At 36.1% G+C, this 17,077-nt stretch overlaps 1 protein-coding gene across 1 annotated transcript in view; it reads left to right on the forward strand.

The window, feature by feature from the left end:
* The window catches only part of ESR1 (estrogen receptor 1), a gene marked incomplete at its 3' end in the record, with an annotated part of 101,301 nt that overhangs the window by 24,031 nt on the left and 60,193 nt on the right, over nucleotides 1–17,077 (forward strand). Inside the window, exons 2-3 of the mRNA XM_079549922.1 lie at nucleotides 3,338–3,528; nucleotides 15,624–15,740. Of these exons, the coding sequence (XP_079406048.1) occupies nucleotides 3,338–3,528; nucleotides 15,624–15,740 (308 nt within the window). The remainder of the gene's footprint in view (nucleotides 1–3,337; nucleotides 3,529–15,623; nucleotides 15,741–17,077) is intronic.

A 17,077-nucleotide genomic window follows, 5' to 3' on the forward strand; every position in this document is an offset into this window, starting at 1 on the left:
GGAGAAAGAAAGGCTCAGAGGAGTCCTTATAGTGGCCTTCCAGAACCTGAAGGGGCCCTACAGGAAAGATGGGGAGGGACTATTTATAAGGGCATGCTGTGACAGGACAAGGGGAAATGATTTTAAACTGGAAGAGGATAGATTTAGACTAGATATTAGGAACAAATTCTGTACTGTGAGGGTGGTGAGACACTGCAACAGGTTGCCCAGAGAGGTTGTGAATGCCCCCTCCTGGAAACATCTAAGGCCATGCTGGATGGGGCTCTGAGCAACCTGGTCTTATGGGAGGTGTCCCTGCCTATAGCAAGAGGACTGGAACTAGATGGTCTTAAAGGCTGCTTCTGACCCAAACCATTCTATTCTATAATTCTATGAAAACAGAGGTGTTTTGTTTGCTAACAAATTTACTGAAGAACAGATTCAGTGTGGCATAAGTGGTAAACGTGAAAGTGAATATAAAAAACTGCTTGTCCTGCTTTTTAAGCTCCAAAGCATTTCAATTTTATATGTCTGCTGTATTGTTATATTTGGAAAAAAAACAGTAAATCATGTGTTCCCTGAGGTTTTTTGCTCTCTAATCTATTCTATTTCACTGGGGGACTTGTAGGAAGGTCTTTATCTGGGGTTTTCTTTTTTTTTTAATATGTGTTTCTCTTTGGTAAAAATAGTTGACAAGAACTTTTGGTCTTTCTTTTGTTATTGTTTGCGTAGATTACAAAGGAAAGTGTTGAAAAGTTTGCTGTTGTATTTTGGGTAGGATAGTCTTGCCAACATTATTAAAATTGGTTTAGGTTGTTGCATGATGTTCTCCGGAAGGCTAACAGTTGAAACCTAACTGAAAACTGGATGAAGAGCAGAATGTTATTTTGTGTCAGAAACAGCATCAGTGGTCTGTGATGTGCATAAGCTAGTAGATGATTTATGGATGAAATATGAGATGTTACTTTGATTTTGCAAACTCTGCATTAGTGAGATGCTCTTTTTCCAAAGAGGATCTTCCTCGTATCTTCTAAAAAGTACTTTGGTTGTGATAATGGAAAGTTTATTTATTACTCGATTTCATTGCCATGGTATAAATGGAAAGGGTTTGCAGACTGTTAGTCCATTTGAGGATCGGACTGGAGACTTTCTATTTTTTCATCCCACTGTGGTTCACAAGGCCTTAATGTGATGGTTCTGTAAGGCCAATGTTCAAAACTTTGCCTGAAGTGGTGCTTAAGTGACTGATTTTACTGTGTGTTGGGAGTGGAAGCTGGCAAGGTCCTTTGGACTCATTTTGTTTGGTGAAGGTCTGTACAAAAGATTTATGGTGGACTTTCAATATAATTTTGTTAGCAGAAAGACAAATGTTAGCTAAGTAAAATATAAAATGCAGATGCATTATTGGCAGGCATGAGTAATTGTGTTAGTCTCTTGCCTTACTGTGATCCCTTTCACCACTGATCCTCTGTGTATTTGTAGGAAGCAAAACTTTCAGATTTTGCTTTTTGTGTGTGTGTGTGTGTTTGTGTGTGAAATCTCTTAACTATTCTAGATAGGAGAAGCTTTTCTCTCTATTTGTTTCAGGCAATTTTTCAGTTATTTCTTATTTTCTTATTTTGAGTAAAAATATACATGTGAGTCTAATCTTGATCTAAGTGGAAATAAATATTGTGAAAAGGTGAAAAATTGATTAAATGATCTAGCTGCAAGCTAGAAGGAACAGGGTAGGGAAGATAAGAAACCGTAACTGATCAGTTCTCAGATAAAAATGAAGTTAATTAAATGAGACACTGAGACAAAGCAAAATCAAAGAAAAATTCAAGACTAGAGGAAGAATAGGAAAATTATCTGGTTTGGCAGATTTGGATAGGTACTTATAAGTATCATGCATGTATTGCATAGAGATTCATAAAATATTCTGGTTTTGCTTTTTCATGCTCTGACATCTGAAATAGGAAATGATTTCTTTTTCTTCCTACTTTTGCAAATTCATATTTTCAGAATTCTGACACATTCTGTTTTTCACACATTGCTTAAAAAACAGTTGTGCCATGTCAGAGCTTCACCATTTGCAGTTTTTTCTGTCTTGCACAGATCCTAGGGAAAATAAAAGGACATTACAAATAAGTTTTTGAAATTAGCTGGTATATAAGGCTTGGTAAAGAATTCTGAGTTTAAAAAATGCAGCTTTCCTGAATGATGCCAGTAACAGTTGTAAGGTCTCACAGGGCAAGTCAGTCTGTTTCTCCAGTAACTGTTATTCATTCAATGTTCTTCAATGAAAATATGTAATATTTTGGAACAGAAAGTATATACACAGTGGGACAGAAAGCATATATTTGGGGGATGGTTGGCAGCACATGTAAGAGTGTATGGGTGATTTTGGCTGATATAAAGCTTTTGGGAGTACAGGTTGGACTGCAGCAGGAGGTGTTGGGTAGTTTTGCCTAGATGAAAGAGAACAGTTGAGAATAATGTTCATCAGAAAGCCACAGAAGAGTAATGATTTGGAGCAGGAGGGACTGTTGGTGCCAGATGTCTCAATTCATCAAAATCCGGGATATTTTTTTGCCCTGAAGAAGGAAATGTGACAAATTTGGGTATATAAGAAGAAATCTGAATAAGACCCCCAGGTTTCCTAGGATACTTTGAAAAAAGGTTAGGACTCAGGAGTCAAGAGCCACCTGTTAACTAAACAGTAATTAAAACATGAATGGTAAGTGTGTAGTTACTGTAAACAGTAGCATACTTCATGCTTTAACTTGTATGATGTTGACACACCAAATTGGACTTTTCTTCCAAGCGATTTGTAGTTCAGATTCTTACTGCAAAGTGTGTGACTGCTTACCTTCTAAGGAGCAAACTCAGAGATTACTGCTGTTCCACTTGTTATTTTCACATCCTCTCATCTCTGAATCTTGTTTATCGAGCCTATGGCAATGAGCTGTAATAACCTCTTACAAAATGTGAATTAATTGCCATTTATGCTATAGATTTGTTCTGTTTTCATTTTCAAACTATTTATTGATACTTCAGTCATGCTGTACCCTTTGGACAGGAGAAGGTACACTAAAAATTGCTTTTTTTTTTTATTAAAATTTTTCAAGGTACAGTGCTTAGTAACATCAGATTAATAGATTAATTTGTGAAAAATTTCTCAGTATTTAATGATTTCTACACTGCTCCAATTAGAACCAATTAGAAAGCAAGATACAAAGTCAATTTTTTTTTCCCTATCTGTTCAAAATCTAGATCTTCAAAAACAGATTTGCTCTTCTTTCTTAGTCCTTAGGAGTGGATGAGACTTAACAATGCTGAAACATTTGTTTTTCTTTTGTTTTTCTACTGCTAACAGGCCAAGCTCTGATAACAGGCGCCACAGCATTCGAGAGAGGATGTCTAGTACCAATGAGAAAGGGAGTCTGTCCATGGAGTCCACCAAGGAGACCCGGTACTGTGCTGTGTGCAACGACTATGCTTCAGGCTACCATTATGGGGTCTGGTCTTGTGAGGGCTGCAAAGCTTTTTTCAAAAGAAGTATTCAAGGTAATAAGCTGCTAAAGTGAATCGCCATAACTTTTTACTCCCAAGGAAGCTACTTGAAATTCCAGCCTGAGCCCAGGACAATAACATTTATTGAGATTTTGCTAGCAGTAACTGCTTTCTCCTATGTATGCTTAGCTCTGTATTTGGTGAATGCTTCTCACAGATATGTAATGTATTGCTATTTAGACCAAGATTAATGATGAAAAAGAAAAACTTCTCAACATTCTTCTTGGTTTCTGTATGTCTGATTATGGAGGCAGTAAGAAATTTAATTCAAAAATCAATATTGGATCAGAATGACCACTTTTTCAGGTTATGCATTCTCTTTTTTGTGATTAAGTTCCTATCCAATATTTATTTTTGCAAATTCACTGTCAGATGAAGATTAATTCATATTTATTGATTCCTTAATCTTAATTCAGTGCTCACTTAGCAGAATGGTTCAATCCAAATCTCAGCTACTTGAAGATGTGAGCTTTTTTGAGAGCCAATGTTTGACAGGAATGTTTCCTTGATGAAATAATATTTATATTTGCCTGCAAAACAGGGCTTTGAACTGTATGGAATGGTATATTTCCCAGCTGTCTCATGACTAGAAGTATACTGAAGTATACTGTGCAAAATGTCTGTTAGACTAGAGGGCATCTAATAGAAACAATGTAATTACTATGACCAATATAATTTTTTATTAAAATGCCTGTCATTCGGTGGGATGACTAAATTTTTTCCTCTGTTTAGCACAGAAAAGTAGTGTAGGGACTAACTATGGTTCTACCAAAAATTCTATTAGGTATCTCTGGAAATAAAAATGAAACATATAGAAAGAGAAAACTAGCAAAATGCCCTGATTTAGGTAGGTTTCTATAGTTTTTTATCATCTCCGGGTGATATACGCATACAGAAATTCCTGTTGCTCTTTTTATGAAGTAAACACAGCAAGAAACAGTTTTTCTCATATCGATCACTAGGTCTGAATATTGCCTGTTTTGTCACGAGACTGCCACTGAGTTAAGTAAGAAATCTTGCATTCTTCTCAAGAACTTTTCCCAGCTTAAAGATGAAAGTGAAAGACTGGCTTTGGAGTAAACACTGATAAATTGTTTGAATGCCAGTGATTAGTTAACAGTTACTAGTATTTCTGCTTTTGAAACTTCTCTAAATGATTTGTAGAAAAGAGAATGGTTACAACGGAGTTTGATAATAAACAAGACTGAGTGGAGAAAGAGTGAAATGCTTTTCTCTTAACATCAGAAAGACATATTTAAATTGTAAGGTAAGAAGAACAGCTCCTTAATTTGGATCTTTTTCATTATGTGTTCCCTGACTGAATTAGAATTATGTGGAATTTTGAAATTCTGTCCCATCTTACCCATAACATTATTTTTAAATGTCTGCCTTGTTTCTTATTTTATTATTATCATTTGTATCAATACTAAATAGGCAGCATAAATTGTTGCATCTCTTACCTGTGTTACTTGGTCTTCGGTGATCCAGCAACAAAATGAAAATTGAAAGATTATTGTGTAAAAGTGAGGGTTAGTTGTGAAGTAAACATTCAGAACAGATATTCAGCTTTTGGGCATTATGGATAAAGAAATTAATCTGAGTCTTTCATTGAGTTGCATTTTTCTATATCAACACTTGGGTGATTCTACCCCAGTCTCTTTGTCTTAAAGTGCTCAACAACAGATCTATTTTTTGTTTGTGCAATAATACACTCTTTTTAGTAAATTTAGATCTTCTTTACATACACTTGATATAATTTTTAAGTAGACAGTCTTTAAGAATGTAAAGCTTAAGTTTTCGGTGTCCCATGAAATAGTTCTCTTAATCATTAACTCCTGTTTGCTCTAATTTAAGCCCACTCCTTGCCTTATCCCTTGTTGGTATGAAGCAGAATTATTGCAATGACCTTTTACACAGTTGAACTGTTATCATATCTTTCCTCAGTCTTCTATTTCTATAGACTAAACAAAGTCATTTCTTTCAGTAGAACATGTCTTCTAGATGTCTGATCCTATTTGTTACACTCCTCTATACTTCCTTCAGTTGATCCACACCTTCTTGGATGACAGTTAATAAATGACATCCACTAATATCAAGAAAATACTTTATTTTCTGTTTATAATGTGTCTTTAAAAGCAAGAGGAACACAGTACTTCTGTACTTTACTATCCTGTATTTCCCAGTACGTATATTGATGTAGACATAACTGGTCATTTTTATGATTTTCATCAGAGATTTCATAGCAGAATTGCTATAGCGAGGATTGATGTTTTTAATGCAATATAGTAAAAATATTCCATATAGTTCTTAATAGCACCACAGGAAAAAATTACTGAGTACAGGCAGAAAGCACTGTATGGGGTAATCTGTATTCCTCACTATGTAATATTATCCTCAGTGGTATCTATCTTTAGATTATTTGTTTGTGTAAGTTAACCTCCAGAATTTTGAGAAAACTCACATATACATTGGACTACATTGGACTTTAGATGGGTAGCTTCATTTTTATCCAGATAGTTTGGAATGGCTCTACAGATATTTTGTGAAATTTATTTACTAAATTACCTTTCTTTTCTGGCAAACAGTTAATGCTTAAAAGCTAGCCTGAATTAGTAATGTCTTTCAATACCTGTAACTGCTCAATTATGTTTCAACAGCAGAGGGTTGGTGAAAATCTCAGTTTCCTCTTGAAATTGCCAATGCCATTTTGCTTCTTTATGTCATAAAATAGGCCTGGGGACTTTGTTTTCAGAAAGCACTGCGCAAACTGCTGTTAACGTATGAACTCTAATGGGAGGAAAAAAATCATACTGCATCAAGATCGCTGTGTTGCTTGGTGATGGATGTAAGGATACTTTATTCTTTGAACAGCACAGGTTTCTGTTGGATATGTAGATGGTCAACTGACTTGAATCCAGAGGTATAACAAGCCATCACATCATAGCCCACTGTACTCCTCTATTAAAATATTTATTAATTTTCAGATCACAGTAGATCATTAAGTCTCAATATAAACTTTATATGCTATTTGTTTACGGGGCCTAGTAGCTTAATAGAAGTAAATTGTTTATAACATTCCTAGCTTTGATCTGTGGACTCAAGAGCTTTCTTACAATGATTGCTAGTTCTAGTGAATTGTCTTCCCATCTGCTAAAAAATTCTTTCTAATTTATATTATTTTGGCTTTTACGGCACATCCACAAATCAGTCCAAAAGTACCTAGTATCTCTTCCCAGCAGGAAATTCTTATAACTTAGGTTGTTACAATCAAATAATCATGATATCATAAGTGAGATTCAGTTCTTGAGTTGCTCACTTTCTTTCTGTTTGCTTAGTTGTAACTTCCTTTGTCCTTTGGCCTTTTCTGATTCCCCCATAATAACTTCTTCAAAATCAAGAAAGCAGAATTGGATGAATTATTTCAGTGTTAGCCTTACAAATGCCATTTACAAATGAAAAATCCCCTGGTGACTCACACATTCTTTTCCCCTCCTTCTAACTCTCTTGTTATTTATATACCCACCAAAGGGTATGGAACAGGAAGGAATTACTCTTAGTATCTCTGAACAGAGTCCAACAAATGCCTGTGTTTATTGGTCTGAGGACCTGCAGAGGGAGAACAAGTGATTCAGAAACTTGAGAGGTAACTCATTAAATTGAAGGGTATCTTGATCTCAGAACTGTCAAAGTACTTCAGAAATCCTAATTTCCATTTCCCTGTCTCTTTCACAAGCCTTTCTAATTGTATTCAGTGCACCTTCTCTGCATTTCAGGTGCGCCTCTTTACAGCTGTATGCTCAGACAAAACTCTGGGAAATTTCACAAATATTCAGTTAAGAATTACTTTGTAATGCAAGGCAGTACCAGCTCAGCAAGTGCAGGTTGGCATATCAGGATGAATAACCGAGATGAGAGGTTCCAGAGTATTGTCTTGAATCACAGACTTGAATCACAGAGATAGAGTGGTCTTTGAAGTATAGAATTCTTGAAGCTAGGAAATATTTTAGTTGTGTGGCTTATGGTTTGATTGCAGTTAACAATTTTGTCTTCTGAACATAAAGGCGGAGTTTTGGCAGTGAACATGGAGTGTTATCAACTGTTTTAATTTCACAGTGATAGCTTGACAGAGCTGTACACTTTTGAAAGTATGCAGTTCAAATTTTAGTGCTAGGAGTGGTGGCAAGACACATATTTTCTTCTGGGATGGCTAGACTTGCATTGGTAAAACATGCTTAATAAGTGGACAGTTAGGTAATGCTGCAGTGCAGCATTTGAAAGACTGCCTGTTTGAAAGGTTTCTGAAATATTCCTTTTAATTTTCTGGTATTTCTTTGTGGTTTTTTTTTGGTTTTTTTTTTTTTTAAATGGTATTTTTGTAATCTATTTGATAACAGCTACAAATACTGTACTGTATGCCAAGAAGACAGAAGCCCCCCAATAAAACTGCTTGCATGTTGATTCTATGAGCTGCCAAGTAGAAAGAGCAAAACTGCAGTACATGAGTCTAAGTGAGACTTGCAGAGACAGATACAGTAAATAAACAGAGGATTGCACACTAGTATCTAATCTCAGGGTGGAAAACAGTTCCAGCTTGAGAGGTAGGTGACGGTTAGAAGTCTAGAAAATGTGTGCTTGAAAAGAGCAGAAGGATTGACAGTTCTAATAACCTCTGATCAGCCAGCTTTATCTGAAACTTCTTTTGCTTTATTTTTGTGTCTGTAGTCTCAAGTTAAATACATGCTCTGATTGTTGCTCTCTAATGTGTATTTTGAATATCAGAATTCTAATTTATGTTGATTCTTTGTTTCAGGAATGTGTATGTTGAAAGTCAAGTGTCAATACTTCTTTTTTCCTAGTCAATCTATTTTGAAGTGGTACTGTTTCAGTGAATTCCAAATTCATTGCATTCCTGCAGTTAGCATGGATATGGCAGTGATTTAAGATGGTTGCATCCAAGATATTTCCTTATTTTATATGGTCTAAGCAAACCATTGTGCTGCAGTGGACCTTGAACCCTAGTCCGTTTTTCTGTCTTGCGGTAGGATTAGCTGATGCTGATTATTTAAATGTTTATTTAGCTGCTTCTTTAAAACCTGTACACTGATCCAGTATCTATCTCTCCTTATCTTTGAAGGCTACTATGAAATCCGAATCTTCCTTCCCGCAGGTTAAGTTCATCTCTTATTTTTATGGCTATCAAGCCACAGGAAAAAAAGTTGTATTTTCCTCTGCAACAGCCTATAAAACACCAAAGACTGTTACTACACTTCTAAAAAACACGTAATTATCATAGAATCTTAGAATGGCCTGGGTTGAAAGGGGCCACAATGATCATCTAGTTTCAACCCCCTCGCTATATGCAGGGTTGCCAACCACTATAACAGGCTGCCCACAGCCACATCACGCCTGGCCTTGAATGCCTCCAGGGCTTCCACAACCTCTTTGGGCAACCTTTCCAGTGCTTCGCCACCCTCTGGGTGAAAAACTTCCTCCTAATATCTAACCTAAATCTCCCATCTTAGTTTAAAACCATTCCCCCTTGTCCTATCACAATCCACCCTCATAAACAGCTATTCCCCCTCCAGTTTATATGTTCCTTTCAAGTAGTGGAAGGCCACAATGTGGTCTCCCTTGAGCCTTCTCTTCTCCAAGCTAAACAAACCCAGTTCCCTCAACTCTTTCCTCATAAGAGAGGTGCTACAGCCCTCTAATCATCTTAGTGGCCCTCCTGTGGATCCGCTCCAAGAGCTCCACATGCTTCTTGTACTAGGGGATCCAGGTCTGGACGCAGTAGTCCAGTTGGGGCCTCACAAGAGCCAAGTAGAGGGGGACAATCACCTCCCTCTCCCTGCTGGCCACCCCATTTTTATTGCAGCCAAGAGAATAGTTGGCCTTCTGGACTGCAAGTTCAAACTGTTGGCTCATGTCCAGCTTCTCATACCCCAGACCCACAAGTCCTTCTCCGCAGGGCTGCTCTCAAGGAGATCTTTCCCCAGTTTGTATAAATACCTGAGATTGCCCTGACCAAGTGCAGCAGCCTGCACTTGGCCCTATTGAACTTCCTAACTCAAAGAAACTCAGTTTATTCAACCTTTTTTACAAGTTTCATTTTCTAGCATTGTAATCTCACTGCTGTACTGCCCAGTTCTAGGCTCCTCAGTACAAGAGAGACATGAGCATATTGTTGATAGTTCAACAAAAGGCATGAAGATGGAAGGACATGCAGCATCTTTCCTATTAGAAAAGGCTGAGAGAGCTGGGACTTTGTAGCCTAGAGAAGAGGGGAGTTCTCAGGGGAGGATCTCATCAATATACAGAAATATCTGAAGGGATAGTGCAAAGAGGTTAGAGCTATTCTTTATTCACTGGTGCCCAGTGCCAGGAAAAAGGGCAGTGGGCACAAACTGAAGCACAGGAACTTCCCTCTGAAAATCAGGAAAAGAAAAAATGTGTGAAGGAAAATGTAGTTGCTTTTATTAGCCCAATATGAACAAATGTTGAATGTAAAATAAGAAGGTATAACAATTTTAAATTAAAGTGCCCCAATAAAAATGAACAATAATTTTTAGATCTCACTCTTTCCTAATGGATTTCAGAAAAGAACAGAAGGTTGTTCCTAATTCCTTTCTTAAGCATAGACACTCACATTCACAGCTTAATTATCCTTGGACATGGCCTTTGGATTTAGAGCTTGGGTTCTCTTAGAAACTACCCAGACCTGCTGAGAAGATGAATGATTTTCTGTTTTTAAACTAGCTTGGCAATTCTATATATGACAATAAGGAAAAGGGTCCGGATTGTAAAACATATTTCCTTTGTGGCCTGTAGGGAGATCCTTCCTCTACACACACCTCTGAAGGAAAGATCATAGAGCCACTGAGGAATCAGAAAAGAGGAAAGGTCAAAATCTGTATATTCTGTATTAAGTCATGTAGTTCCCACACAGTATTCATTTTCTAGTGAAATCTTCACATATGTACAGAATTGTAAACATGAGTAGTTAATTCAAGCCAAATTATCATGATACTGATCTTTCCTTTACTCTTTCCATACACTATTCAGCTAACAGGAAAAATGAAAAAAAAAAAAAAAGGAATGAGAACAGACATTGCTTCAGGATTCCAAACCAGCTGCCATCTAACCAATTCAGTAACTCATGGACGTATACATTGTAAAATATAAAAAGTAAAGCACTAATCTTACTTTATATAAATGTAAAATTATATTTTCTACTCCAGCAGATGAAAATGAAACTGGAGTTTCCACTATGTCAGCATTATCACCCTAAATGCAAAATATAATTCTACCTCAAATACATTATTATTATTATTTTTTTAATTTTAGAGAAGATAATAAAATAGGACACATGTTTTTTCCTCATGACATAAGAAAAATACACCAATCTAGATTCCAATCTCTAAAACGTCTGTTAAGGAATGTGACATCTAGTTTCTGTTTCCTTATCTGAAAAATCACAATTGTCTTAAATCCTTGGCACATGATTAAACCAACTGCTATGTTAAAGGAAAATTACTCACAGCCTCAGGGTATTATTACTCACAGCCTTTTCAATAGGATCTCTTCAGAGACAGAATACATTTTCTGAGAGAGTCATAGACAAGCAATGGCTATCTTATTCCCGTAGTTTTTTAATGATATCTCTTGTATTTTTAGCATCAGCTTATTTGAGCTAAAATGGGAAGAGAAGAAATTTCTCTAGAGAAAACTCCCACAGACAATATGGAGAGGCCAAGAAATAAAAACAACTGTGAATTACTCTTGTGCACTTAAAATCTAACAGTTGTTGGCCACAAGAAAATTAACATATCTCTGTTTTTATTCCAGGCATAACTTCAGATTATGTTTTCTCATGGGCCTACTGAAGAAGTTTAGGTAGTCTTACTTTATATTTGGTCCTTGATAATTAAATATACAGTCTGCAAGGAGATATAGTATACTTGCAGTACCACCTGTAAATGAAAATATTCATTTTATTAAAATATTATAACAGTCTTTAACATCAGTGCTCTGAGAAAATCTCTTCACTGACTTTAAACCAATTTCTCCTGCAAAATCAAACCTATTTATGGTTCTCTTTCATTCAGTGATACATGAAGACAGCTCTGAAAGTAATGCCTCCTATTTTATTATATTAGCCTACAATGTAAAGACAAATGTTGATGGCATAGCACTAGAGGTTGAACCTTCCTGCCAGTATTCCATTACATTTTGTTACCTTATGACAGATGACAGCAGAAGGGCAATCTGACAAAATGGTGTCTGATATGGAAGTGTGTATGAACCAAAGGTGTGTCAGTGAATTCCCCTACATGGAAAAATGGCACCCATTGGCATCATTGACACTTGCTGAATGTTTATGGAGTCCGAACAGTGGATGTGGGCACAGTGAAGTGGTAGGTAGTGTGTTTCAGCAGTGGTGGCAGTGACAGTGGGTACCTCCACAGGTGTAGATATTTACAAGCATGGCATGCAGCCTCTTGCTTATTGCTGGCAAAAATGCATAGATAATGGTGCTGAATATGTTGAAGAGTAGTGTGTTTTAGTTGAGAATTTCCTGCACCAAATAGTGTTATAGTGCTCTTTGTATCTGTTATAGTTTCCGTGGAAAAAATAGGAAGCATTACTTTCAGAGCTTTACCCAACACACTTTGCTGGAACTACTAGATACAAGTACACTGATACTTAAATGTTCTGCTGAATGTAGTAACATTTAACTTTAAAGAAATATGAAATGTTTTGTTGACTGAAACCCTCACAGATAAATCATCTTCCCACTCTGATTCAAGCATGCTTGTCTGTTGCATACACTGCGTGTATCATGAGAACGCTTAGACTGATAGTGATGTGAGTCTCTGAATATAAATATTACATGTTTGACTCATAGTGACAAGAAAGACTCAGACTGCATATCCAACAAGAAACAGCCATGATTATGACAGGCCAAGTGAGGATAAGCTGAAATTTCCTAATTTCAACCATTATTTTCTCGTTAACATTTTACTTCCTCAACCTTGCTCCCTATTATATTGGTTGTTATCATATGGACCTAGATCTTTTGACCTGTTCAGAAAGACCTTAGCATATAATAAATGCTGTAAAAATACTTAATTTTGCTATTATTTTAGAATGTGGAATATGCAAAATTTAAAAAAAAAAACAATACCTCCAACCAGAAAAAAGCTCAATTCCTCCAACCTCTCCCTTAAAGTCTTCCTTTGTGACTGATGACAGTGCAAGTCATACAAATGTGGGGATTAAGATGAGTAATATATGTAACTGAATGTAATTGAATTGCATAAGTTATGTTATTCAATATGTAAGACAATAAACTCACTGTCTTTAATCTTGTGCAGGGTATCTGATAATGTATTTTCAGAAAAGCAGCAAACCAATAAGAGCAGGGGTCCAAGTGCTTCCCTTTATAAGAATCAGTGATCACTAAAGACATTTCTTCATTTCAGTATTCCTATGATACCAATGATTTTAATGGTCTAATTAGTATCTCCCGTAGCGTGCATTATTCTTTTAGTACTGTTAAAAGAAAGTGTAGGGCAGCTGGACACCTGTTGTGTCTCACTGTCCTAATAATGACTCCAATCAGCAAGGAATCAGTTCTAATAAGCTGAATTGTTCAGAATCTGCATTGCAAAGAGATGAGCTTTAAGGATAAAGGAGAAAATAGAAAAACTATAAAGACAGTACGCCTCAGATTTATTACATTACTTTACTTAGAACTATAAGTAATCTTTGGGTTTTGCCTGTTCCACAGTTACATTCTTCTATCTTTTCCCATTCATGCCATCCCATGTTGCACCATCCCAGTCTTGTCTGTTCCTTGCAGAGGAAACTTTCTTCTCTGATTCCAATGACTGAGCACTTGAAATCAGATGGTAACGCAAGGAAGCTGGAATTGTTCCTCCCTTCCTCCCTGCCTGCCTTCCTTATCTTCCTCTTCTTCCCTGATCCATTTGATGATCATTTTTACTGTATGCTCTACTTATCTAATATTTCTTTCAAGTTGCTTTTTGTTTTCCTCCCACATTGTTCAAACTAATGAAAGACCCATTGGTTAAATGAAATTTAAAAATGTGAAACAGTATTAAATACAGTATCGTCTTCCTTGATGTACAGTTAGACGTCTAAGCAATGACATTAGCTATGGTATTGTACTGATTTCAATAAGGACTGTAGCTTGATTACAGTTAGGATTGCTTTAGGTGCTATTCTACAAACAAAATACCATTTTTGAAAATTTGAAGTTGGAAAAAGGAAATGTAGGTTCAAATCAAATTAGAACATTATCACCTGCATAAGAACTGTGAAAAAGGATGAGTTGAACCTTACAAAGATCAGCTGGTCCAGCAGAAATGTTACAGAACATTTTTGTTTTGACCGAAGTGGGAACATATATCTACTTTTCTTATAGAGGGTTGTAAGATGATTTCAGTGCCTGGAGATATTCCATTTCTGAATTTACATTTTAGCTTTACTAGAAAGCAAATCAGATGACCAGTCAAAGCTTTTATTTCTTTGTAAAACATTAATTAATGATTTCAGCCTTTCTCTCACCTTGTTTAGAGCTCAGCTTATAAAACCAGGCAATTGGTTGAGGACAGGTACCACAGCTTTTTTTGCTGCTGTTAAGTGTGACCTAATAAGCATGCATTTCCAAAAAAGACTTTTTTTTTTCCTCCTTTTTCCCCTGTATATATTGTATTTTTATGTGGTTGAGACTTTTCCTTCTTTATTGATTTTTTTTTTTTCCTTCTTGTGAAATGTCTTGTAGTAGACATAGAACAGCCTGTATCATACTCAAGGAAATGAAAATTAAATGCTCTTTCATGCTGAGATTGAGTTGCATTTCTGTTCTCCCTCTTTACCTCAGTCCAGGAGAATATATATAAATATATACAGTTACTAAATAATAATTTTGTCTATTTGAGACAGTATATAGTCAGCTGTCTATAATAACAAGTTCACCTTCAGCTGCTTATTTTGATTGGATCCTATTTTTGTAGCATTAGAGAACAGATGTTCCTGGTGTAATCTGATAGTCATTTTTACCCTATTTTCTAATTTGTAGTCAAGGATAGATGATTTGATGAGACCAAGGCTGCTGTCAAACCTCTACCATACTCTACCTCAAGCAAATCGCTTGACCTGAAAGAAAGAACAAACAGTTCTGCAGTAAAATTGTTTCGTTTTGTGCTGTACCTTAGTTGCATTTAGATGAACACCAAGCACCAGTCTCCTTATCCTTGCTGAACTTTGCCTATGGCTGGAAAATAATTTGATGGCAGGCTTGAGAATATACTTGATACTTATTTTTAAAGGAAAAATGAAGGGAAGAGTTGGCATTAACAAATTATGATAAGCTAAAAACTTGTGTAGAAAGAATTGAGCCACAGAGCATAATAAAGGAGGAAATGGAGCTCTGAAAGACAAAGTGCTGGTGTCAAACTTAGTTGCACCAGATTGGTAATAGAAGAATTTGTCATGAAAAAAATGTGTTTTTTTTGCATGTATTAATTAGGGATTGGAGTTAGGGATTGATTTATCCCTGATGTACAATTACATTAATATTTTTTGCTTCTATTTTATTTGGTTTTTCTTTTCTAAACTGTCCCAACTTGTGGTAAATGTCTGAAAAAGCTCTGCGGAGAGGTCCTTTTCATTCTATAAACCTATAACCATTTGATGCTTCAGCAGCACAACGAACACACAGATCACATGAATTTCTCTTACTAAGAACAAGAAATTCAAGTTACTTATTCATGTCTGTTCCCTTTTGTGGCTGTTTTGATTGTTAATTTTTAAAAATTATTCTATGGATGTTTTCATTTTTATGATAATATTCTTAATATTTTGAAATACCTGTATAAATGTGTGCTGTGAATTTTTAGCGTTATTAACATCTTTTTATAGGTAATGACAGCATTGTTCCTGTGATGTTAGGTGCTGTATTAAATGCTCAGTGAAACATATGATAAAATATTATAGGCAATTTGTAATGCCTGTTGTTTAAGATCATGTGTAACTTTGTCCTTATTTTCCCTCTGGTTTTACAGGGCACAATGACTATATGTGTCCTGCCACTAACCAGTGTACTATTGACAAGAACAGAAGAAAGAGTTGCCAGGCCTGCCGACTAAGAAAATGCTATGAAGTGGGAATGATGAAAGGTGGTATGTACACTGCAGTCAACAAATCCTCAGCATTGGTGTCTGTCTTCCTGTCTTTTAACTTCATTGGACAGATGATACAGTTCCTAAGCAGGAATATTTTTTTTTCCTGAGCTGAAGTATATTAAATCAAAGAACATTTAAATAAAAAATAAAAGCAGCTCAAATCCTATGTTTTTATTCTCAGCCAAATTTACATCAAAATTTGGACTTTGATGGACCTATTATTCTTCTCTTAATATTTTTAATGCATGATTTTTTGGGTCTCTGTTTGTAGAAGCCAGATTGTGATGAAAGAAACTTAACTCAAGATTTTGTAGCATTTTGCAGTTCAATGTGAGAAGCACTGGTAATCTCAGATCAGTCCATATTTGTTAAAAAATAGCAGCAATAACAAAGCAGAAACCTGTGAATATCCAATACTTATTCATTTAGTTCTTGAAAGGAAAGTTAGTTCCTTTATTCCAGTACTGTCCACATACTGTTGATGTGAACTAATTTTAACAAAACTGAAAAGCTTGCTTATTTAATGTAAACTGGACTAGGTGCCAATTCATTGGAAGATAGGTAAGTAGGAAATGATGTCAGAGAAGAAGAATTAGTCACTGAATGCCTCAGCTGAAGTGGCATACCAGTGAATTATTTTATACATATACTCAGTCATAAAGTTTTGGAGGCAAAATTAGAAATAACTAACAGTGCAGAATAATTGCCGTAGTGTGTTCCTAGATGGAAGAGTTCTTTTTGTAACATATTTTTGGATCCATCGTGATACCTGCTTTTCTCCTCTATGTTACAGTATTGCGTATTTCATAGAATCATTAAGGTTGGAAAAGACCTCTGAGATCATCTAGTTCAACTGTCCACCTACTTCCAATATTGCTTACCGTGTCCCCAAGTATTACATCTACCCTTTCCTCAAATACCTCCAGGGATGGTGACTCCACCACCTACCTGAGCAGCCTTTTCCATTGCCTCACCACTCTTTTGGAGATAGTCCTAATATCCAATCTGAATCTCCCCTGGTGCAACTTGAGGCTGCTCCCTCTTGTTCTATCATTAATTATCTGGGAGAAGAGGCTGACCCCCAACTTCCCACAGTTTCCCTTGAGGAAGTTGTACAGGACAATAAGGTCTCCATTGAACCTCATTTTCCCCAGCCTAAACAATCCCAGTTCCTTCAGCTGCAATATTTGACAATTTGACAACTGACAATATTTGTCAAAAGCAGAGAGAAGTCAAGTCTTAAGAATCTATATTTCAGATGAATAGAAAATCATGGAAAACATTTGCTCCGAATCAGAAGAAAACTTTATAATAGACCACTAAAAATTCAGATT

Source organism: Tetrao urogallus (assembly GCF_951394365.1).
Source record: "Tetrao urogallus genome assembly, chromosome: 2".
Lineage (NCBI taxonomy): Eukaryota > Metazoa > Chordata > Aves > Galliformes > Phasianidae > Tetrao > Tetrao urogallus.